Source organism: Haematobia irritans, chromosome 3 (genome assembly GCF_050003625.1).
Source record: "Haematobia irritans isolate KBUSLIRL chromosome 3, ASM5000362v1, whole genome shotgun sequence".
In the NCBI taxonomy this organism is placed as follows: Eukaryota; Metazoa; Arthropoda; class Insecta; order Diptera; family Muscidae; genus Haematobia; species Haematobia irritans.
This window is the reverse complement of record NC_134399.1, coordinates 30,423,385-30,450,362: the sequence shown is the minus strand read 5'-3', so window position 1 is coordinate 30,450,362 and position 26,978 is coordinate 30,423,385. Positions and strand designations below refer to the sequence as shown.

General features: G+C 31.5%; 1 protein-coding gene across 1 annotated transcript in view; it reads right to left on the bottom strand.

The window, feature by feature from the left end:
* Positions 1-26,978, bottom strand: part of LOC142230408 (alpha-tocopherol transfer protein-like) — a 30,817-nt gene that overhangs the window by 1,605 nt on the left and 2,234 nt on the right. The window contains exons 2-3 of the mRNA XM_075301052.1: positions 5,172-5,331; positions 5,008-5,089 (exon numbers count right to left, since the gene is read on the bottom strand). Coding sequence (XP_075157167.1) covers positions 5,008-5,089; positions 5,172-5,331 — 242 coding nt within the window. The remainder of the gene's footprint in view (positions 1-5,007; positions 5,090-5,171; positions 5,332-26,978) is intronic.

Below are 26,978 nucleotides of genomic sequence, written 5' to 3'. Positions count from 1 at the left end.
AACATTATATGCTTGCACTCAAAAATATTGTGTTACAAAATTTTAATTCCAAACATATAATTTTTACACCCAAACATATGAAAAATAGTCTTTTTCGTCCGCGTAGAATGTCCAAAATAGCTGAACTTATAAAGCTGTACAGTCGAACTAAAATGTTCGTTTCGTATAAAAGAAATTTGATGTTGCTACTTCTTTAGTAGACCACGATATCTAAAGTGAGTTTTTATTTTTTTAATATTTTTAGCATACTTTTAGGATGATTTTAAACCGCTCGTTGGACAGTGGACAGACTGATTGCAGTGACAGTTCATTTCATTTTATTGTTTACAAACATACAAAAGAAAACTTGGTCAAACTTTTATTTCTATAGAATGTTTGGTGAGACTTTTATTTCTATAGAGACTTTGGTCAAAATTTTATTTCTATAGAAAATTTTTTCAAAATTTTAATTCTATAAAAAATTTGGCCAAATTTTATTTCTTTAGAAAATTTTGTCACAATTTCATTTCTATAGAAGATTTGGCAAAATTTTATTTCTATAGAAAATTTTGCCAAAATTTTATTTCTATAGAAAATTTTGCCAAAATTTTATTTCTATAGAAAATTTTGTCAAAACTTTATTTCTATAGAATATTTTTGCAAAATTTTATTTCTATAGAATATTTTTGCAAAATTTTATTTCTATAGACAATTTTGTCAAAATTTTATTTCTATAGAAAATTTAGTCAAAATTATATTTCTATAGAATATTTTTGCAAAATTTTATTTCTATAGAAAATTTTTTCAAAATTTTAATTCTATAGAAAATTTGGTCAAATTTTATTTCTTTAGAAAATTTTGTCAAAATTTCATTTCTATAGAAGATTTGGCAAAATTTTATTTCTATAGAAAATTTTGCCAAAATGTTATTTCTGTAAAAAATTTTGTCAAAATTTTAGTTCTATAGAAGATTTTTGCAAAATTTTATTTCTAAAGACAATTTTGTCAAAATTTTATTTCTATAGACAATTTTGTCAAAATTTTATTTCTATAGAAAATTTAGTCAAAATATTATTTCTATAGAATATTTTTGCAAAATTTTATTTCTATAGAAAATTTTGTCAAAATTTTAGTTCTACAGAAAATTTGGTTAAAATTTTATTTCTATTGAAAATTTTGTCAAAATTTTATTTCTATAGAAAATTTTGTCAACATTTTATTTCTATAGAAAATTTTGTCAAAATTTTATTTCTATAGAAAATTTTGTCAACATTTTATTTCTATAGAATATTTTTGCAAAATTTTATTTCTATAGAAAATTTTGTCAAAATTTTATTTCTATAGAAAATTTTGTCAAAATTTTAGTTCTATAGAAAATTTGGTTAAAATTTTAGTTCTATAGAAAATTTTGTCAAAATGATATTTCTAGAAAAAATTTTTGCAAAATTTTATTTCTATAGAAAATTTTGTCAAAATCTTATTTCTATAGACAATTTTGTCAAAATTTTATTTCAATACAAAATGTTGTCAAAATTTTATTTCTATAGAATATTTTTCCAAAATTTTATTTCTATAGACAATTTTGTCAAAATTTTATTTCTATAGAAAATGTTGTCAAAAGTTTTTTTTTTTATTCTATAGAAAATTTGGATAAAATTTTATTTCTATAGAAGATTTTTGAAAAATTTTATTTCTAAACACATTTTTGTCAAAATTTTATTTCTATAGACAATTTTGTCAAAATTTTATTTCTATAGAAAATTTAGTCAAAATTTTATTTCTATAGAATATTTTTGCAAAATTTTATTTCCATAGAAAATTTTTTCAAAATTTTAATTCTATAGAAAATTTGGTCAAATTTTATTTCTTTAGAAAATTTTGTCAAAATTTCATTTCTATAGAAGATTTGGCAAAATTTTATTTCTATAGAAAATTTTGCCAAAATGTTATTTCTGTAAAAAATGTTGTCAAAATTTTAGTTCTATAGAAGATTTTTGCAAAATTTTATTTCTAAAGACAATTTTGTCAAAATTTTATTTCTATAGACAATTTTGTCAAAATTTTATTTCTATAGAAAATTTAGTCAAAATTATATTTCTATAGAATATTTTTGCAAAATTTTATTTCTATAGAAAATTTTGTCAAAATTTTAGTTCTACAGAAAATTTGGTTAAAATTTTATTCCTATTGAAAATTTTGTCAAAATTTTATTTCTATAGAAAATTTTGTCAACATTTTATTTCTATAGAAAATTTTGTCAAAATTTTATTTCTATAGAAAATTTTGTCAACATTTTATTTCTATAGAATATTTTTGCAAAATTTTATTTATATAGAAAATTTTGTCAAAATTTTAGTTCTATAGAAAATTTGGTTAAAATTTTAGTTCTATAGAAAATTTTGTCAAAATGATATTTCTAGAAAAAATTTTTGCAAAATTTGATTTCTATAGAAAATTTTGTCAAAATCTTATTTCTATAGACAATTTTGTCAAAATTTTATTTCAATACAAAATGTTGTCAAAATTTTATTTCTATAGAATATTTTTCCAAAATTTTATTTCTATAGACAATTTTGTCAAAATTTTATTTCTATAGAAAATGTTGTCAAAAGTTTCTTTTTATTCTATAGAAAATTTGGATACATTTTAGTCCTATAGAAATTTTTCTATAGAAAATTTTGCCAAAATGTTATTTCTATAGAAAATTTTGTCAAAATTTTATTTCTATAGAAGATTTTTGAAAAATTTTATTTCTAAAGACATTTTTGTCAAAATTTTATTTCTATAGACAATTTTGTCAAAATTTTATTTCTATAGAAAATTTAGTCAAAATTTTATTTCTATAGAATATTTTTGCAAAATTTTATTTCTATAGAAAATTTTTTCAAAATTTTAATTCTATAGAAAATTTGGTCAAATTTTATTTCTTTAGAAAATTTTGTCGAAATTTCATTTCTATAGATGATTTGGCAAAATTTTATTTCTATAGAAAATTTTGCCAAAATGTTATTTCTATAGAAAATTTTGTCAAAATTTTATTTCTATAGAAGATTTTTGCAAAATTTTATTTCTAAAGACAATTTTGTCAAAATTTTATTTCTATAGACAATTTTGTCAAAATTTTATTTCTATAGAAAATTTAGTCAAAATTTTATTTCTATAGAATATTTTTGCAAAATTTTATTTCTATAGAAGATTTTGTCAAAATTTTAGTTCTATAGAAAATTTGGTTAAAATTTTATTTCTATAGAAAATTTTGTCAAAATTTTATTTCTATAGACAATTTTGTCAAAATTTTATTTCAATACAAAATTTTGTCAAAATTTTATTTCTATAGAATATTTTTCCAAAATTTTATTTCTATAGACAATTTTGTCAAAATTTTATTTCTATTGAAAATTTTGTCAAAAGTTTTTTTTTCTATAGAAAATTTGGATAAATTTTAGTCCTATAGAAAATTGTGTCAAAGTTTTATTTTTATAGAAAATTTTGTCAACATTTTAATTCTACAGAAAAATAGACCAAAAATTTATTTATGTATTTATTTATTTGTCAAATTTTATTTCTACAGAAGATTTGGCAAAATTTTATTTCTATAGGAAATTTTGTCACAATTTTATTTTTATAGAAAATTTTGTTTCTATAAAGAAATTGGTCAAAATTTTATTTTCATATGAAACTTTGTCAAAATTTTACTTTTATGGAAAATTTGGTCAAAGTTTTATTTCTAAAGAGAATTTTGTCAAAATTTTATTTCTAAAGAAATTTTGGTTAAAATTGTATTTCTATAGAAAATTGGTTTTCTATAGAAATTTTATTTCTATAGAAAATTGTATTTCAATCGACAGTTTGGCCAAACTTTATTTCTATCAAAACTTTTGTCAACACTTTATTTTTATAGAAAATTTTTTTCAAAATTTTATTTCCATTGAAAATGTTGTTAAAATTTTATTTCCATTTCCATTTTATATTCCATTCCATTTTGTCAAAATTTTATTTCTACAGAAATTAAAAAAAAAGAAAAAATGAACATTTTCTAAAAATTGTATTTCTATAGAAAATTTGTGAAAAAAATTTGGAAAATTTTCTATAGACATAAAATTTTGACAAAATTTTTCTATGGAAATAAAATTTTGACAAAATTTTCTATACAAATAATTTTTTGTTGTTGTTTTGATCTCAGCTTTAAAACCATTGCGTTGACTAAACTACAAGAGTAGCTTAACCAACAGAGGAAAAGTATGCTTGTCAAATTTATTTGGCAAAACCCTATAGACTGCAAGATGGTTGGATGGACGCACCTTTCGGAATTACCACATTCCTCATCAGCATCCTCTACTTGCAGCAAAACTATCAATCAATTATAAGAATAAATTCGGGTAGTTCACTACACCCAAAAAGAACCACACTCGAACCTTCCGAAAAAAGGTTTATGATAGTTGGCCTCTGCCAAAATATATCTCTTTTCCTTTGCCACTGTCAAATCATCGATTTGAGTGCAGTTGGCTGGGTTTATTTTGAGCGTGCTTCCTCTTACTTCATTCGTTTTTGTTTTTTATTGTTGCTTTGTACTTCAATCAAAGATCTTTGTACAAAGATTTATTTTGGAGGAGGCCAACTATCTTAAACCTTTTTTGGAAGGTTCGAGTGTGGTTCTCTTTGGGTTTAGTGAACTACCCGAATTTATTCTCATAATTGGTTGATAGTTTTGCTGATTAATTGTAGTACAAACCAACAATAAAAAACAAACAAAAAATAAAATTTTGACCAAACTTTCTATAAAAATAATATTTTGACAAAATTTTCTATAGAAATAAAATTTTGACAAAATTTTCAATAGAAATAAAATTTTGACAAAATTTTTTATGGAAATAAAATTTTGACAAATTTTTCTATAGAAATAAAAGTTTGACAAAATTTTCTGTAGAAATAAAATTTTTACAAAATTTTCTATAGAAATAAAATTTTGGCAAAATGGTCTGTAGAATACAATAAAATGAAACTTTAGACTAGTTCGATTGCACTCACCGTTCTAGCATCCTTATTGACAAGACGGAAACACAAGACCTTGTAGTTGTCTATTGTTAGTCCCGGCAAAGGAACCATTTGTCTACATTAAAAAAAAAATTAAATATGAGATTTGTAGGAGAATCAATTTTTCATTTCAAATGTTTCTTCTTATTTATACTTACACATCGAAATATGATTTCTTGGTAGCCTCATCACATGGATCTCGCTCAGAGAATATATGAGGACTTTTACTTCTCAAGAGGTAGTTATGTTCCAAAAGTTTTTTAGTCTCTTCAACATCACCACCCATACATTTTAGAAAACGTTTCAGATATGTAGTGTCTGTAAGAAACACAAACAGGGAAAAGTAATAGTCTTTAAAATAATACCCTCGTGGACTGTTGTTGATTGCTTAAAGTTTATCCTTTTCACATTTTTACATAAAATGTGGAAGTTTTAAATGACGTTTATTTGTACCTGACTAGTTTTGTTTATAATCGCAAAAAGAGAATGTAAATTAGATATATTTGATCTGTATTCTAATTTCAATATTATAAAGCCTAGATTTAAAGCCAAATAGCTCCCAAAAATGTATTTATTTTGAAGAAGCCGCATCATTAGCTTGGAATCAAATATCAATCATTAATTGAAGATAAAAATCTTTTTTCAAGTTTTTTTTTTGAGTGTAGTATATGACGTCAATATAATATCGATAAAAAAGTCCATAATTTGATAAAACAAAATAATATCGTAAAAGTATTTATCAATTACCCCAGACCTTCAATTGATAAAAAAATACCCTAAACTTTTTATTACTTTTTCATGTTTACATTCGATTGCTTTACTACATTTCATATTTACATTCACCATTTGATAACACAATAGCATTGTCAGTTTATCGCAGTTCAACATCAAAAATATAATCCAAAAATCTTCTTAGTTTTCACCTCATTTTTTTGCAAATCATAAAATAAAATAATTTCTCCACGTTATTACATCCTGCACCACTCTGAGGAACAGGCCCACATTTTTATCCTGATCTAATTAAAATTTTATAGTAGAATGACACTGTATCTAGATTCAAAAAAAGTTTACTTGGATCCATTAATGTAGACCTTCCATTAAGGATTTTGGCATAAATTCCGAGTTAAGGATCCGCCTGAAATTTGGTACATGATGTTGGTATATGGTCTCTAACCACCATGCAAAAATTGGTCCACATCGGTCCATAATTATATATAGCCCCCATATAAACCGATCCCCAGATTTCGCTTGCGGAGCCTCAAAGAGAAGCAAATTTCATCCGATCCGGCTGAAATTTGGTACATGATGTTGGTATATGGTCTCTAACAACCACGAAAAATTGGTCCACATCGGTCCATAATTATATATAGCCCCCATATAAACCGATTTGACCTCCGGAGCTACTTGGAGGAGCAAAATTCATCTGATCCGGTTCAAATTTGCAACGTGGTGTTAGTACATGGCCGCTAACAACCATATCAAAATTGGTCCATATCGGTCTATAGTTATATTTATATAGCCGATCTCCAATCACACAAAAATTGGTCCATATCGGTTAATAATCATGGTTGCCACTCGAGCCAAAAATAATCTACCAAAATTTTATTTCTATAGAAAATTTTGTTAAAATTTAATTTCTATAGAAAATTGTGTCAAAACTTTATCTCTATAGAAAATTTTGTTAAAATTTTATTTCTATAGAAAATTTTGTGAAAATTTTATTTCTATAGAAAATTTTGTCAAAATTTTATTTCTTTAGAAAATTTTGTCAAACTGAATTATATACGTATTTAATCGAACTTTTTTGATTTAATATATACCACGTATGGACTTACATACAATTTAGAAGAGGAGGTGTTAGGAGGTTTTAAGATACGTTGCCATCGGCACACCCTCAAAAAAAAATCGCTTCTCTAACATATGTTCCAAACATATTTTGCAGGAAGCCCATATATTATTGGATATTGCCGAAACATTATTATATTTGTTTTATGTGAACATATTATATGTTTGGAAGCATTTTGAGCCCACAAATATTATTATATGCTTGGAAGAAGTTTCTCCCCAAGAAGATTGTGCTCATTCCCTCACATAATTTTCACTTCCACGAAATTTTTAGTTCTCGGCACCTTCTTCTGTAAAACAAATAATGTTGAAGAAATTATTCAATTTTATAATTTTTTAAATTTTACCTTTCGCATGGACGGAGAATCGAACCGGGAACCATGCAATTTGTAAGTCAACACACTACCACTGGGCTACGTAGCTGTTATAGTCACCAATAGACAATTATCGTTATAAGTTACATTTATATAGCATAGCTTGCAACGCCCATGAGCCCATGTAAACATAACATTATTTAACAGAAACATACATTTCTTGGCCACGTGGAGTAGTGGTTAGCATACGTTCCGATTTCTTTTAACGAACCAAGAAAAAAATTTTGCCCATAATGCCAAAATGATAAACAAAACACATACATAAAATGCTGCTCTCAAGTCGAAAACACATGTTGTTTTTTTTCAAATGTCTATTCTCTTGGTTCCGAATGTCTATTCTCTTTACTCCGAATACTCATTCTAATATTCAAATTAAATAATAGTTAGACTTAAGCATATCAAATTTTTGGCCTTATCATAAAACAGTTTTCCGAAACAACATATAAGCGGTTTCACAGAAATTGCTCTTTTTTCATTCTCTCGCTGTGTTATGTTGATATCTTTCGTCAACCCTCCCGTTTTCCATCTCTATTTCTTTCTCTATACTCTCTCTCCCTGTCGCTCTCTGAATAAAATATCACAACATATATATGTTTACTCGAAATTTGTAAATTTATATGTTTACATTCACACACATTATTTTAATAAAACATTCATACCCCAAACATAATATATTCTAACACATTAGCATATGTGTTCCAAACATTTAGTGTTAGTTTAGGAACATTACATGTTTGCACTTAAATATATTGTGTTTAAAAATTGTACCCGAAATACATTTTGTTTATATCGGAACATATGAAAAACATATTTTTCTAACAGTGCAAGGGTTACCGCAACTTAAGTAGTGTTTAGAAGAAGTTTCTACGCAATCCATGGTGGAGGGTACATAAGCTTCGGCCTGGCCGAACTTATGGCCGTATATACTTGTTTTTTTTTTTTTTTTTTTGTTATTATTATTTTACGTTCTTATGTGGACGTATACACTAAAAAAACAATTCCGGTTTAAAGACTTTGTCTTTACACTAATGATTTTGGTATTGATTCCGAGACAAAGAAGCGGAGAATTGAAGTAAGTATTCGACACAATTCACTTTTAGAGTTGAGCTTAGCATACTTGATACTAGGAAACAAATTTGAATTTATTCTTGTTTCTGCTTCTTTTGTCTTCTGCTATCAGAGTCCTTTAGAAATGTGTTAAAGAAACCTTCAATTTCCAAATTCAGACTCGACAGCAAATTGTCCTTTGTTTCAATCTCATGATTTTAAATGCATTTTTGCTTTGTAGTTAATATGCAAACAGTCACCATATTTAAAGAATTTTTCAGAATTATTAAGGCCAAGTTGACCTTTAGTTAATTTTAAGTCTTTAACATATTTGGTCACAATTCAAGAATCAAGTCTTCAGAACAAACATATATAGCTGTTGAAGTAATTGAGGTAGGTCCTCAGAATTACAATTTTTATTCTACATGCTGTTAATACAAGTAAAAACAGAGGAAAAATTAAAGTTTGTAACATTAGGATTATTTCGATAGTGAAAGGGTTAAGTAGGTGGAGCCACCGTGGTGCATGCCCGCCTTGCATACACAAAGTCGTGGGTTCGATTCCTGCTTCGACCGAACACCAAAATGTTTTTCAGCGGTGGATTATCCCACCAAAAAAGAATTTTGTCTTAAAAGTATCCTTACTTGTATTCTCCGCTTCTTTGGCTCGGATTTTTATACCCTGCACCACACTGTGGAACAGGGTATTATAAGTTAGTGTGTATGTTTGCAACACCCAGAAGGAGACGAGATAGACACATGGTGTCTTTGGCAATAATGCTCAGTGTGGGCCCCTGAGTCGATCTAGCCATGTCCGTCTGTCCGTCCGTCCGTCTGTCTGTGAACACATTTTTGTGATCAAAGTCTAGGTCGCAGTTTAAGTCCAATCGCCTTAAAATTTGGAACAAGTTCCTGTTTTGGGTCAGAATAGAACCCTATTGATTTTGGAAGAAATCGGTTCATATTTAGATATAGCTCCCATATATATCTTTCGCCCGATATGCACTTATATGGCCCCAGAAGCCAGAGTTTTACCCTAATTTGCTTGAAATTTTGCACAAACATAACACTTGGTCGTATAGTGTGCAAAATTTGATTGAAATCGGTTCAGATTTAGATATAGCTCCCATATATATATTTCGCCGGATATGGACTTATATGGCCCCAGAAGCCAGAGTTTTACCCTAATTTGCTTAAAATTTTGCAAAAGAAGAACAATTAGTACTATAGTCAAGTGTGCCAAATTTTATTGAAATCGGTTCAGATTTAGATATAGCTCTCATATATATCTTTCGCTCGATATGGACTAATACGGTCCCAGAAGCCAGAGTTTTACCCCAATTTGGTTGAAATTTTGCACTAGCAGTACAATTAGTAGTGTAGTCAAGTGTGCCAAATTTTATTGAAATCGGTTCAGATTTAGATATAGCTCCCATATATATTGGTCGCCCGATTTACACTCATATGACCACAGTGGCCAATCTTTTACTCCGATTTAACTGAAATTTTGCACAGGGAGTATAATCAGCATTGTAGCTATGCGCGCCAAATTTGGTTGAAATCGGTTCAGATTTATATATAGCTCCCATATATGGCTTTAGGCCGATTTACACAAATATGACCACCAGAGATGGTCTGTCGTAAACTGTAAGGTATTTGACATACATTTACTACGTATTTTACCATACGTCAAAAACGTCGTAAACCTTCGTAAAATACTTAGTTTTTGACAATATACGAATTTCTATTGAATACTTTTTTAGAACCGTTTATTTCGTACTTTTTTTTTAATTTTGTATTTATGAATGACTTTTCATTATAAAAAAGAAAATGCTTACCTTCGTAAAATACTTAGTTTTTGGCAAAAATATATATATTTTTTTACAGTACGTTTATTAGAACCATTTAGGTCATACTTGATTTGAGAATGATTATTAATAAAATTAAATCTGCGTGGTTGGTATTTTTCATGCCCACACGTTGTACCTAAATCCGATTTGTGCCACAACAATGAAAACGAGTTGCATTCAAATGTTTATGCCCGCGAATCGTGCAAATTACGTTTGATTAAAAATTTCAAAATATTATTATAAAAAAATCTAAAATACCTCAATATGACGTTTTCATGGCTTAGGATACTAAAAATAGTTTTTGAAATCAAATCTAAGGGTCCTGTAGGCGTTTTCGACATTAACTACGTTTTTTACCTTTTATACACGTATATGACGTTTTCAACGTTTACAACTTCTTGACAGTAGAAAACCCAAAAAATTGCTACTTGGACCATCTCTGATGACCACAGAGGCCAATTTTTTGCTCCGATTTAGTTGAAATTTTGCACAGAGAGTAGAATTAGCAGATTTAGATATATCTCCCATATATAGCTTTCGCCCGATTTACACTCATATGACCACAGAGGCCAATTTTTAACTCCGATTTAGTTGAAATTTTGCACAGGGAGTAGAATTAGCATTGTTACTATGCGTGCCAAATTTGGTTGAAATCGGTTCGGATTTAGATATAGCTCCCATATATATGTTTTTCCGATTTCGACAAAAATGGTCAAAATACCAACATTTTCCTTGTAAAATCGCCACTGCTTAGTCGAAAAGTTGTAAAAATTTTCCTAAACTTCTAATACATATATATCGAGCGATAAATCATACATAAACTTTTGCGAAGTTTCCTTAAAATTGCTTCAGATTTAAATGTTTCCCATATTATACCCACCACCATAAAATGGTGACGGGGGTACAATAAGTTTGTCATTCCGTTTGTAACACATCGAAATATCGATTTCCGATTATATAAAGTATATATATTCTTGATCAGGGAGAAATTCTAAGACGATATAAGCATGTCCGTCTGTCCGTCTGTCTGTCTGTTGTAATCACGCTACAGCCTTCAATAATGGTGATATCCTCCCCAAATTTGGCACAGATTAGTTGTTTTGCTTGCAGGCAGGTCGAGTTCGAAGATGGGCTATATCGGTCCAAGTTTTGATATAGTCCCCATATAAACCGACCTCCCGATTTGTGGTCTTGGGCCTATAAAAACCGTAGTTTTTATCAGATTTGCCTGCAAGTGGAAATCCAGAAGTATTATAGGACCATAAAGAGGTGTGTCGAAAATGGTCCGTATCGGTCCATGTTTTGGTATAGCCCCCATATAGACCGATCTCCCGATTTTGCTTCTTAGGCGTCTAGAAACAGTATTTTCTATCCGATTTGTCTGAAATTGAAAATCTAGAGGTATTATAGGACCATAAGGAGGTGTGTCGAAAATGGTCCGTATCGGTCCATGTTTTGATATAGTCTCCATATAGACCGATATCCGAATTTTGCTTCTTGGGCGTCTAGAAACAGTATTTTCTATCCGATTTGTATGAAATTGAAAATCTAGAGATATTTTGGGACCATAAAGAGGTGAGTCGAAAATGGTCCGTATCGGTCCATGTTTTTATATAGCCCCCATATAAACCAACCTCCCGATTTCGAGTCTTGGGCCTATAAACACCGTAGTTTTTATCAACTTTGCCTGAAATTGGAAATATAGAGGTATTTGAGGACCATAAAAAGGTGTGCCGAAAATTGTGCCCATCGGTCCATGTTTTGGTATAGCCCCCATATAGACCGATATCCCGATTTTGCTTCTAGGGCTTCTAGAAACTATATTTATAATACGATTTGCCTAAAATTGGAAATCTAGAGGTATTTGAGGACCATAAAAAGGTGTGCCGAAAATGGTGCCCATCGGTCCATTTTTTGGTATAGTCCCCATATAGACCGATCTCCCGATTTTGCGTCTTGGGCTTCTAGAAACTATATTTACCATCCGCTTTGCCTGAAATTCTTGAGCGTCTATAAACTGTATTTATTACCCGATTTGCCTGAAATTCGAAATCTAGAAGTATTTTCAGACCACAAATAAGTGTGCCGAAATTGAGGTATATCGGTCCATTTTTTGGTATAACCCCCATATAGACTGATCTCTCGATTTTTACTTCTTGGGTGTCTAGAGACTATGTTTTCTAGCCGATTTGTTTGAAATTCTGGAGGTATTTTAAGATCACAAATATGTGAGTAGCAAATGGTACCTATCGGTCCATGTTTTGGTATAGCCCCCATATACACCGATCTCCCGGCTTTATTTCTTGGGCTTCTAGAATCCATAGTTTTTATCCGATTTGCTGGAAATTAGTAATCTATAATGAAATTTTAGACAAACGAAATTTCCTTTTCTTATAAAGTATTTTCGTTTATTCAACTCTAAAATTCTCTAAAATAGCAGGCGCACTGATCATAAAAATTGCCTCAAACTGAAAATAAAATTTCCAGATTTTACTCATCGTATTTATTTAAATAATGGCGGAAAAAATCTACAGATTTAAGATTTCAAATCAAGGCGTAATTTAATCATATACACGATATGTTTATAATTTCTCTAAAACTCAAACAAAATTGGTTCTCATAAATCTAGAATTTTATCTGGTCTTCATAGGTAGAATCTTTAAAGTTTGTCTTCGGGAGCTGACTGCCTTGGGAAAAGATTTGTCATCAAACCCCCCTACAATTCTATATATTATCAAGTAACCCACTACGACGAAGAGTTTTCAAAGTAAACTATCATATTTAATTCATGGTGGTGGGAATTTACTGCTGTATATACTTGTTTTTTACTAACATTGTGTTCCACCCTAGTGAATTAGCCGACTTAAATTTTAAATCTATAGATTTTGTAGAAGTCTATCAAATTCTGTCCAGATCGAGTGATATTTAAATGTATGTATTTTGGACAAACCTTTATATATAGCCCTCAACACATTTGACGGATGCGATATGGTATCGAAAATTTAGATCTACAAAGTGGTGCAGGGTATAATATAGTCGGCCCCGCCCGGCTTTAGACTTTCCTTACTTATTATACCCTGCTCCACACTGTGGAACAGGGTATTATAAGTTAGTGCATATGTTTGCAACACCCAGAAGGAGACGAGATAGACACATGGTGTCTTTGGCAAAAATGCTCAGGGTGGGCTCCTGAGTCGATATAGCCATGTCCGTCTGTCCGTCTGTCCGTGAACACATTTTTGTAATCAAAGTCTAGGTCGCAGTTTTAGTCCACTCGACTTCAAATTTGGCACAAGTATGTGTTTTGGCTCAGAATAGATACCTATTGATTTTGGAAGGAATCGGTTCAGATTTAGATATAGCTCCCATATATATCTTTCGCCCGATATGGACTAATACGGTTCCAGGAGCCAGAGTTTTACCCCAATTTGGTTGAAATTTTGCACTAGGAGTTCAATTAGTGGTGTAGTCTAGTGTGCCAAATTTTATTGAGATCGGTTCAGATTTAGATATAGCTCCCATATATAGCTTTCGCCCGATTTACACTTATATGACCACAGAGGCCAATTTTTTGCTCCGATTTAGTTGAAATTTTGCACAAGGAGTAGAATTAGCATTGTAGCTATGCGTGCCAAATTTGGTTGAAATCGGTTCAGATTTAGATATATCTCCCATATATAGCTTTCACCCGATTTACACTCATATGACCACAGAGGCCAATTTTTTACTCCGATTTAGTTGAAATTTTGCACAGGGAGTAGAATTAGCATTGTAGCTATGCGTGCGAAATTTGGTTAAAATCGTAAAGATTTAGATATAGCTCCCATATATAGCTTTCGCCCGATTTACACTCAGAGGCCAATTTTTAACTCCGATTTAGTTGAAATTTTGCACAGGGAGTAGAATTAGCATTGTAGCTATGCGTGCCAAATTTGGTTGAAATCGGTTCAGATTTAGATATAGCTCCCATGTATGTTTTTCTGATTTTGACAAAAATGGTCAATGTTGGTAACTATCATAAATCATAAATTATTAATTAACTTTTTCGAAGTTTCATTAAAATTGCTTCAGATTTAAATGTTTCCCATATTTTTTACTAACATTGTGTTCCACCCTAGTGCATAAGCCGACTTAAATTTTGAGTCTATAGATTTTGTAGACGTCTATCAAATTTTGTCCAGATCGAGTGATATTTAAATGTATGTATTTGGGACAAACCTTTATATATAGTCCCCAACACATTTGACGGATGTGATATGTTATCGAAAATTTCGATCTACAAAGTGGTGCAGGGTATAATATAGTCGGCCCCGCCCGACTTTAGACTTTCCTTACTTGTTTTTTACTAACATAGTGTACCATCCCAGGACATTAGCCGACTTAAATTTTAAGTCTATAGCTTATAAATTTTGTTCAGATGGAGTCAGATTTAAATGTATGTATTTGGGACAAAAACCTTTATATATAGCACCCAACACATTTGACGGATTTCATATAGTATCGAAAATGTGGATTTACAAAGTGGTGCAGGGTATAATATAGTCGGCACCGCCCCACTTTAGACTTTCCTTACTTGTTATTCCCACCACCATAGAATGGTGACGGGGGTATAATAAGTTTGTCATTCCGTTTGTAACACATCGAAATATCGATTTCCGACTATATAAAGTATATATATTCTTGATTAGGGAGAAATTCTAAGACGATATAACGATGTCCGTCTGTCCGTCCGTCTGTCTGTCTGTCTGTTGTAATCACGCTACAGTCTTCAATAATGAAGCAATCGTGTTGAAATTTTGCACAAACTCGTCTTTTGTCTGCAGGCAGGTCAAGTTCGAAGATGGGCTATATCGGTCCATGTTTTGGTATGGTCCCCATATAAAACGACCTCCCGATTTGGGGTCTTGGGCTTATAGAAATCGTATTTTTTATCCAATTTGCCTGAAATTTGAAATCTAGAGGTATTGTATGACCACAAATACGTGTGCCAAAAATTGTGAGTATCGGTCCATATTTTGGTATAACCCCCATATAGACCGATCTCCCGATTTTACTTCTTGGGCTTATAGAAACCGCAGTTTTTATTCAATTTACCTGAAATTGGAAATCTAGAGGTATTGTAGGACCACAAATACGTGTGCCAAAAATTGTGAGTATCGGTCCATGTTTTGGTATGGTCCCCATATAAAACGACCTCCCGATTTGGGGTCTTGGGCTTATAGAAATCGTAGTTTTTATTCAATTTGTCTGAAATTGGAAATCTAGAGGTATTTTAGGACCATAAAGAGGTGTGCCGAAAATGGCGAGTATCGGTCCATGTTTTGGTATAGCCCCCATATAGAGCGATCTCCAGTTTTTGCTTCTTGGCCGTCTAAAATCTGTAGTTTTTATCCAATTTGCCTGAAATTGGAAATCTAGAGGTATTTTATGACCACAAAGAGGTTGCCGAAAACGGTGAGTATCGGTCCATAGTTTAGTATAGCCCCCATAAAAACTATCTCCCGATTTAACTCCTTGGGTTTCTAGAAACCGTAATTTTTATCTGATTTGCCTGAAATTGTAAATATTTTGGTATTTTAGGCTCACAAAAACGTGTATCGGATTAAGTTTTTATCGGTCCATTTGGTAATGCCTCCATATAGACCGACTTCACTTCTTGAGGGTATAGAAGGCGCACTGATCATGAAAATTGCTTGAAACTCAATGTAAAATTTCCAGATTTTACTTCTACGGATTTAAGATTTCAAATCAAGACGTTATTTTATAATTTTCTTACACACTAACAAGAGATGTTAATGATTCCTCTAAAACTCAAACAAAAATGGTTCTTATAAATCCAGAATCTGATATAGTTCTCATAGGTGAAATCTTTAAATTTATCTTCGGGAAGTGTCCTCAAGCCCTCCTGAAATTTCAAAGGAAACCCTAATATTTGGTTCATGGTGGTGGGTATTTAAGATTCGGCCCGGCCGAACTTAGTTCAGTATATACTTGTTTTATTATTATTTAGTACTCATAACAGAATTGTACACAATTAAAAATAAAATAAATAGTAAAATGCTTTGCGATTCCGATGTCAATTAAAATGAACCCGCTTATGGAATATATTTAGAAGAAACAAGCATTTGCATACAATAATATGTAAATAAACTTAGTATGGTATTTTATCTACGATATGTTTTTGTTTTTTAATAATTATTAGTATAATTAATTATCGTTTAAATAATCATTAAATCAAAAAAATATTGAGGCCCTTTGAGGGCCTCATTAACACCTCATTATGATTGAAATTTACATATATTAAATTTAAATGCATTTATTTCCTTTTGTAATTGAAGCTTTTGTTCATTAGAGCAAACATACTGTATAGGGGGAGATTGAGATTTATCCGATAAGAAAATGTATTCCAATTACGTTGTTAATTGCATGAAGAATAATGAGAGTGAACTCGTAGTGAGTATTCAGGGGAAGCTGGATTTCATTTATGGTGTTTGCCAGTCAACGATGCGGCTTCTTTAAAATAAAGTTGCGAAATCCTTAAAATAAATCTTAGCTTATAGTTGAAGAGTTTATATCTTAAATCTGAAGATTCAATATTTCAGATAATTTAAAGACGTTTTCTTCAAATCAAAAATGTGTTTATTTGCTTTAAGGAAAATTTGTCTTAATTCAAAGATATGCGACTTTAACAGAGGGACGCAAATTTCCGAAAATTGTTTTCTAAATTTAAAACAAAAAAACATTTTTTTGAAGCAAATATTATAAATTTTCTTTCAATTAAAATTTCGTTATTTTAAAGAAAGTTGACCTTAATATTTTGTAAATTGCTCATCATAAAATTTATGTTTCGGAATTTTTAATATGACGTAAATATTTTTTTTCATTTGGAATGCCAAGCCTCTTGGAAGTGCCAATATCATCCAATCCGACTAATATTTGATACGTTATATTAGTTTATGGTATCTAACAATCATGGGAAAATTGGTCCATATCGGTCCCCCTATAAAGCGATACCCAGATTTGATCTTCGGAAACTCTTGGAGTAGTAAATTTAATCCGATCCCGTTTTAATTCGGTAGGTGGATTAAATAGACTCATATCAGTCTATAATTATATATAGCTCCCATATAACTCGTCCGCCCAAGACTTAATTTCGGAAGCCCCATAGAGGAATATTTATTTATTACAAGATTTACAATCATAATAAATTATGAAAATAAATATTAAAAAAAAAAATTAAGTGCTAACAACAAAGGCTTTTGACCCCATAGAGGAATAAATTTCATCTGATGCGGTTGTAATTTGGGTCCTCTACAAAAATTAATTCATATCGGATAAAAATTATATTATTATCTAACATAGATTTCATGTGGACTAACTTACAATTTAGAAGACAATGTTAAGAAGTTTTAAGATACGTTGCCATCGGTGGGTGTTAACACAACGCAAATAACTCGAACTTTCTACGGTGGAGGCTACATAAGATTCTAACTAAACCGAACTTTCGGCCGTATTTACTTGTTTTTAAGTTTTTATACCCTCCACCATAGGATGGTCATTCCGTTTGTAACACATCGAAATATTGCTCTAAGACCCCATAAAGTACATATATTCTGGGTCGTGGTGAAATTCTGAGTCGATCTGAGCATGTCCGTCCATCCGACCGTCTGTTGAAATCACGCTAACTTCCGAACGAAATTAGCTATCGACTTGAAACTTGGCACAAGTAGTTTTTATTGATGTAGATCGGATGGTATTGCAAATGGGCCATATCGGTCCACTTTTACGTATAGCCCCCATATAAACGGATAGAGGTGTGCACGTGACACAAAATTGTCGTGACTCACGAAAATTTTCGTGATTCGTGCGTGAGTCGTGAGTCACGCTCATGACCACAGCGTGAGTGTACGTGAGCGTGATTAACAAACCAAAATTTCATGCGTGAGCGTGAGTCACGAAAATACTATCTTCGTGAGTGTGCGTGAGCAACGAATTACACTCACGAAAATATTCCTGCTCACCAACATAAAACGCTTAAGAGTTAAATTCAATTACAATTTTAGTGACACCTCTATAAACGGACCCCAAATTTAGCTTGCGGATCCTCTAATAAAAGCAAATTTCATTCGGTCCGGCTGAAATTTGGTACATGGTGTCAGCATATGGTATCTAACAACCATGCAAAAATTGGTCCACATCGATCCATAATTATATAGCCCCCATATAAACTGATCCCCAGATTTGGCTTGCGGAGCCTATAAGAGAAGCAAACTTCATCCGATTCGGCTGAAATTTGGTACATGGTGTAAGTATATGGTCTCTAACAACTATGCAAAAATTGGTCCACATCGGTCCATAATTATATATAGCCCCCATATAAACCGATCCCCCGATTTGGCTTGCGGAGCCTCTAAGAGAAGCAAATTTCATTCGATCCGGTTGAACTTTGGTATATGGTGTAAGTATATGGTCACTAATGACCATGCAAAAATTGGTACACATCGGTCCATAATTATATATAGCCCCAATATAAACCGATTACCAGATTTGACCTCCGGAGCCTCTTGGAAGACCAAAATTCATCTGATTCAGTTGAAATTTGGTACGTGATGTTAGTATATGGTATCCAACAACCATGCAGGAATTGGTTCAAATCAGTCCATAATTATATATAGCCCCCATATAAACCGATCCCCAGATTTGGCTTGCGGAGCCTCTAAGAGAAGCAAACTTCATCCGATCCGGCTGAAATTTAGTACATGGTGTTAGTATATGGTCTCTAATGACCAGGCACACATCGGTCCATAATTATATATAGCCCCAATATAAACCGATCACCAGATTTGACCTTCGGAGCCTCTTGGAAGACCAAAATTCATCTGATTCAGTGGAAATTTGGTACGTGGCGTTAATATATGGCCTTGGTTAGGTTAGGTTAAAGTGGCAGCCCGATTAAGATTCAGGCTCACTTAGACTATTCAGTCCATTGTGATACCACATTAACTAAAAGTACCTATTACATATGGGCACTTCTAGTTTTAACCGCTGAACCTTCTTGATTATTTTTCTTTGTTGAACCAACCAGTTAACGTTTTCCAGATCCGCCAGTAATCTGAAGCTATATGCTCCTAAAAGTTGCTTGCGCTTTACACAAAATGCAGGACACTCACACAAGAGGTGTTTAATTGATTCCTTTTCCTCCGCATCATGACAGCTCATACAATAGTCATTACACTTCGCGCCTATAGTTTTTGCAAAATCGCCTATCAGGCAGCGACCCGTTATAGCAGATATCAGGAGTGATATCTGACGTCTCGAGAACACTAGCATATCTAGTGTGTGATTTAAGTTTAAATGGGGCCATATTTGCTTGGTGTCGTTACAACCCTTGCAATTCTACCATCGAATATTTGCCATCATGACAGCCTTCTCAGGCAGAAAGAGCTTGCAGGTAGCCAGAGGCATACCAACAGATTCTAGTTCCTCTGGAATATGTAAGGTAGTTCCTAGCCTTGCTAGCTCATCTGCTTCGCAGTTCCCCGATATGTTCCTATGGCCAGGCACCCATATTAGGTGAATATTGTGCTGCTAATCCATCTCATTGAGAGATTTGTGGCAGTCGATGGCCGTTTTCGAGTTGAGGAACACAGAGTCCAAGGATTTTATTGCAGGTTGACTGTCTGAGTATATATTAATGCCAATATTGCTTGGAGCATTACTTCTCAGCCAGTTCACCACTTCTCTTATTGCTAATATTTCAGCCTGAAAACACTACAGTGATCAAGTAATCTTTTCGCTATTCGAAGTTCCAGATCATTAGAATATACTCCGAAACCCACTTGTCCATCCAATTTGGAGCCATCAGTGTAGAAATCTATATATCTTTTATTCCCCGGGGTCCGTGTACACCAAGCCTCACTGTTAGGAATTAGAGTCTCAAACTTTTTGTCGAAAAGTGGACTCGCCAAAGTGTAATCCACTACGTTAGGCACATCTGGCATTATTTTGAGGACCGCTCTGACCACAGCGATAGCTCGCGCAACCGCACAGCCTTCGTTGCAGCTGACTGTTTGGCCAAAATGTCTAAAGGCAATAGATGCAGTATGACATTAAGAGAATTTGTTCCTGTCTTGCTGAATGCACCTGAGATACTCAAGCACGCCATACGCTGAACTTTGTCTAAACTTGTTGGCTGGTGAAGTGCCGGCCACCAGACTACAACACCATATAGCATTATAGGTCTAATCACTGCCATGTATAGCCAATGCACAATTTTTGGTTTTAGTCCCCACTTTTTCCCTATTGCCATTTTGCACGAGTATAAAGCTACCGTAGTCCATACGTGGTATATACTAGACAAAAAATTTATGTATAGGTAAGTGTACAAATAATTACGAATCGATATGGACTTTTGCAAGCGACCCCCATTTTGAAATATGGGGGTCGCTTATATGGGGGCTATATACAATTATGAACTTGATATGGTCCAATTTTTGTGTGATTGGGGATCGATTTATCTGAGGGCTATATATAACTATAGACCGATATGGACCTAGTTAGGCATGGTTGTTAACGGCAATATACTATTACAACTGACTCGGATGAAATTTGCTCCTCCAAGAGGCTCCAAGACCAAATCTCGGGATCGGTTTATATGGGGCCTATATATGATTATGGACTGATATGGACCACTTTTAGCATGGTTGTTAAATATCATATACTACCACCACGTACCAAATTTCAACCAGATCGGATGAATTTTGCTTCTCCAAAAGGCACCGGAGGTCAAATCTGGGGATCGGTTTATATGGGGACTATATATAATTATGGACTGATATGAACCAATTCCTGCATGGTTGTTGGATATCATATACTAACATCACGTACCAAATTTCAACCGAATCGGATGAATTTTGCTCTTCCAAGGGGCTCCGGAGGTCAAATCTGGGGATCGGTTTATATGGGGGCTATATATATATATATTATGGACCGATGTGGATCAATTTTTGCATGGTCATTAGAGACCATATACTTACACCATGTACCAAATTTCAGCCGGATCGGATGAAATTTGCTTCTCTTAGAGGCTCAGCAAGCCAAATCGGGGGATCGGGTTATATTGGGGCTATATATAATTATTGATCGATGTGGACCAATTTTTGCATAGTTGTTAGATACCATATACTAACACCATGTACCAAATTTCAGCCGGATCGGATGAAATTTTCTTCCCTTAGAGGCAGCGCAAGCCAAATCTGGGGATCGGTTTATATGGGGGCTATATATAATTATTGACCGATGTGGACCAATTTTTGCATGGTTGTTAGAGACCATATACCAACACCATGTACCAAATTTCAGCCGGATCGGATGAAATTTGCTTCTCTTAGAGGCCTCGCAAGCCAAATTTGGGGGTCCGTTTATATGGGGGCTATACGTAAAAGTGGACCGATATGGCCCATTTGCAATACTATCCGACCTACATCAATAACAACTACTTGTGCCAAGTTTCAAGTCGATAGCTTGTTTCGTTCGGAAGTTAGCGTGATTTCAACAGACGTACGGACGGACGGACATGCTCAGATCGACTCAGAATTTCACCACGACCCAGAATATATATACTTTACGGGGTCTTAGAGCAATATTTCGATGTCTTACAAACGGAATGACAAAGTTAATATACCCCCTTCCTATGGTGGAGGGTATAAAAATGCATTCGTATTTTAAGAACAAGAAATCTTTGGCCTAACGATAATATTTTTTTTTTTTTTTCAGTGTAGCCTATTCAGTCTGTTCTTATTGTCTGTGTAAAACCTAAAGTATTTATTATCACCTTATATATGCTATATGTATTTAATTTCATCATAACGTGTTGAGATTAAATTGAATAGCAGTGATCGCATGTGCATGCCGGCTGAAAGGCGGCAAATTGTCACTCATGTTCTACAACTGACCTTTGGCAATAAAGCACCATTGACTTAATTTTAACTGATAAAGGCTTCTAATATAAACTTAAACATATATAAATAAAAGTGTTTTTATTTGAATGCAAAATTTCACTGTGTTCCATATTGATTCATTTGATAAGATATGGAAATACTTGCAACGCTTGAAACAAGCAATTAATGATGTGCAATATGTCAGAAATCGCATAGTATGATAAAAAAAAAGAAAGTTAAAATCAGGGCTGTGGAGTCGAGCCAATTTTGCTCGACTCCGACTCCAGCATTTTCCATCAGATCGACTCCGACTCCGGAGTCGAGGTACCGTATTGTGGGGGTACCGTAAGTGGATCGATATAAAGTTTCGTATTTATTTATGTGTGCAAGAAAAGGTCTTAATTTCACATTAGATGCCAATTGAACTCTATATTTCAAATTTAGGGCAATGTTTAATAAATAAAATAATGATATAAATACCCATAAAATAATGATATAAATACACAGTATATGTATTTGTGGATTAAAATTATTGATACTATCTCAAATCCTTTAAATTTGTTGCGAGCTATATAAAGGTTTATATTCCCATATGCATGAATTTGAATATGAATCGATTTGACAAAATTGTATATACTTCTACAAAATCTAACTTGGAATTAACATGAATCTTAAAATTTAAATCTAATGTTATGGGACGTAACACAATTTTAACAAAAAATAAAAATGCAAGGAAAGTCTAAAGTCGGGCGCGCCGATTGTAAAATACTCTGCACAACTTTGTATTTAGATCCACATTTTGATAAAATCTCAAATCAGATTTCTACAAAACTCGGGCAATATTTTGGAAATGTTTATAATTGTTTAGACAATTTCGCAAAAATGTATTTATGATTCATTCATTGAAAAATTTGAAAATTTGAGTCATTTCTACAAGTTTTCGACTTAGCAGCAATTTTTCCAAAATTCTATGCTCACTGAATATAATTTTGGAAAAATTTTTGTCTAGTAAATAAAATTTTGCAAAATTTTATATAGAAATAAAATATTGGAAAATTTTCTACAGAAACAAAATTTTGACAAAATTTTCTATAGAAATAAAATTTTGGCAAAATTTTCTATAGGAATAAAATTTTGGCAAAATTTTCTATAGAAATCAAATTTTGACCAAATATATAGAAATAAAATTTTGAATAAAATTTTTATAGAAATGAAATTTGCAAAGTTTTTTATAGAAAAGAAAGAAAAAAGAAAAATTTGAAAAAAATTATCAATAGAAATACAATTTAAAAAAAATTGTGTAGCAAACAAAATTTTGCAAAATTTTCTATAGAAATAAAATTTTGCAAAATATTCTATAGAAAAAAATTTTGACTAAATTTTCTATAGAAATAAACTAACTAAATTTTTTGACTAAATTTTATGTAGAAAAAATATTTCTATAGTAATAAAATTTTGAATACATTTTTTATAGCAGTGAGTATCAGTAAGAAAAAAAAATTTGCTATAGAAATAAAATTTGACAATTTTTTCTTATAGAAATAAAATTTTGAAAAAATTATCAATAAAAATAAAATTTTAGAAAAATGTTTGTGTAGTAAATAAAATTCTTCAAAATATTCTACAGAAACAAAATTTTGACTAAATTTTCTATAGAAATAAAATTTTGACCAAATTTTCTAATAAAAAAATCTATTACAATAAAATTTTGGCAAAATTTTCTATAGAAATAAAATTTTGACTTAATTTTTTATAGAAATAAAATTATCAATAGAAATAAAATTTTGAAAAAATTTTTGTGTAATAAACAAAATTTTGCTAAATTTTCTTTATAAATAAAATTTTGCACAATATTCTATAGAAACAAAATTTTGACTCAATTTTGACTAAATTTAAAAAAAAAAAATATTTCTATAGTAATAAAATTTTGAATAAATCTTTTATAGAAATGAAATTTTCACAAAATTTGCTATAGAAATAAAATTTTGACAAAACTTTTTATAGAATAACATTTTCTATAAAAAACAACTTTGAAAAAATGTTCTGTCAATATTCCACATATGTATATAGCCTTAAAATAAAATTAAAATAAAAATAATATCGATTGTTCGAAATATTTCAAATAAATTGATATGGGCATTAAAATGGATCGATCCAGCCCATCTGGTAGTCTAACATTCTAGGAAACATAAAAAGATAGCCGTAATTATAAGTTGATTTTCATTTACAATCATGCTATACATTGATCGAATGAATAACGCAATGGAAACTAATTTGCGTAAAAACTTGCTTAGTTACAAAAATGTGAAGTGTTTTAAAAAATTTGGTTTAGCCGGAGTCGGAGTCGAGCAAAATTTTTACGACTCCGACTCCAGCAAAATCTTCAGACTCCGACTCCGACTCCACAGCCCTGGTTAAAATTGGGTGAACTCGTTTATAAGAACACTATTTAATTTTGCTATTATGGAAACTGTATTTAAAAATGTTTTGCTTCCTACAAAAATATAATTATTTTAAAGAAATAACGTCGTATGCAATGCCAAAATTTTTAAGCTAAGATCGAAACCTTTGTATAGAACTGTAAAATATCACCGATCTGGCATTCAGTGAGACGATTTCGTCTCCGAAAATCTCCAATTTAAATTAAAATTCCTCACAAAAAAATCTCCAATAAAGTGTTGACAATTTTTTTTTGACAAAACTAAAGGAATAGATTCTGCTCTAGAAAATCCATAACAATTTAATTATTTAAAAATATATGCAATCAAAATTTCTTAGGCAAGCAGAGTAAATTGTAAATCAGACCCGTGGAATAAAGAAAACAAAAGTTTAAAAGAAAAGAATTCCATACAAACAATAACTCTAAACCTGATATATTATTTATATCACAAAAATCCTCAAATTTATGGATATTCCCTACCAAATCCCCAACTGAAGAATTTCGTCCCCATTCACGAAAAAATGTCCCCGATTTGGAAAAATATCCAAGATTTGGGGAAAATCTCCAATACTGGCAACACTGCTGGCATCTATAGGTGGTCGTTTCTCTTCTTCACTCATATCCAGAGGACATCTTTCGTGGTTCCTTGAAAATTGTAACAACTGAAGAATGCCCCCGAAAACAAAAATTAAAAATGATCAAACAAATATATAAAATTGGGAGATTTTTCAATACGAAAAACATCCCAACAAAGTTGGCGGTTATTATATATATTTTTTCTGAATTTTTTATTTGGCCATGTTTCGTTTGTAAGGTTGTCCAGAATTTAAAAAAAAACATAAATATTCCCAAATTTTTTGTTTTTGAAGAGATTTTTGTGCAACTTTTCATTTTCTACACAGAAACTTCATTGTTAAATATGGTATTACTTGTTTACATACACTGAAAAAAAAATTGACCTAACATGGAAGATTATGCAACTTAAATTTTAGAACTCAAAATTTACGCAATGCGAAGGACAAAATTCTTTAAAACAATGACATTTCAATTAAAAGAAAGTTTATAATCATTGCTTCAAAATTTTTTTTCATTAAATTTAGGACACAAATCTTGAAATTTTGCGTCTCTCTGCTGAAGTTGTAGAAAAACATTTTTAATTTAAAGAAATGTCAGTTGACATATTACATTTTTAAATTTAAGATAAAAACGCTTCAAATATAGGCTACGACTTATTTTAAGGATTCGCATCTTTGGTTTAAAGTTGTTTTAACATTAGGAAAACTGTTGTTACTTTGAAGAGTCTGTCATAATTTGAATTTTGAAATTGGAATTTGTTTGGACATAAATACCTTTATTAATATATCGCAAAACGAAAATAAAAACTCGATGAATGAGATCTGTATCCAATTTTAATTTTATTGATCCTAGATTTAAAGCCAGGGAGGTCCGTAAAAAATATCTTTATTTTAAAGAAGCCGCATCTTTGGCTCGGAATCAATACCAAAATCCTTAATGGAAGGTCAAAATCTTTGGATCCAAGTAAACTTTTTTTGAGTGTACGTTAAGATTTTTTTGGGAATATTTAATTGGTTCATGTTTCATTTATAAGGTTCCCCATTACGAGTATTTAAAATAACATATAATGTTATTTTTTGGGGGAATTGTTAAATTTTTATTTGGTAATTTTTTTATTTTCAACACAGGAAAAAAGTTCGTAGAGAAACCGATGCTAAGTTTATTCTATTTTTATTGCAAAAAATAAGTTAAATTGTTTCGGGGTCATGTTTTATTTGTTTCAGATATTGAAAACTGAAAACTTCCCCAAATTTTAGTTTCCCGTGAAATTGTCAATGTTTTTTTTTTTTTTTTGGATTACACTAAACCACATTGTGGCCAGGGTATAATAACTTTGATCTGCCAAAAAATGTACCTACGAGAAATATTGATTTTAGACCCCGATCGACTTAGAATCACCTCCTGAGTCGACTTAGCCCTTGTTGTCCGTCCGTCTGTCCATATATTTGTTGTTCGCAGTATTCCGGTCGTAATTATAAACCGATTTTGATGAAATTTGGCACAGAGTGTTTTTATACCCTCCACCATAGGATATGGGGTATATTAACTTTGTCATTCCGTTTGTAACACATCGCAGTATTGCTCTAAGACCCCATAAAGTATATATATTCTGGGTCGTGGCGAAATTCTGAGTCGATCTAAGCATGTCCGTCCGTCCGTCCGAACGAAACAAGCTATCGACTTGAACCTGGGCACAAGTACTTGTTATTGATGTAGGTCGGATGGTATTGCAAATGGGTCATATCGGTTTACGTATAGCCCCCATATAAACGGACCCCCAGATTTGGCGTGCGGGGCCTCTAAGAGAAACATTTCATCCGATCTGCCTGAAATTTGGTACATGGAAAAATTGGAACCGGCTGAAATTTGGTACATGATGTTGGTATATGGTCTCT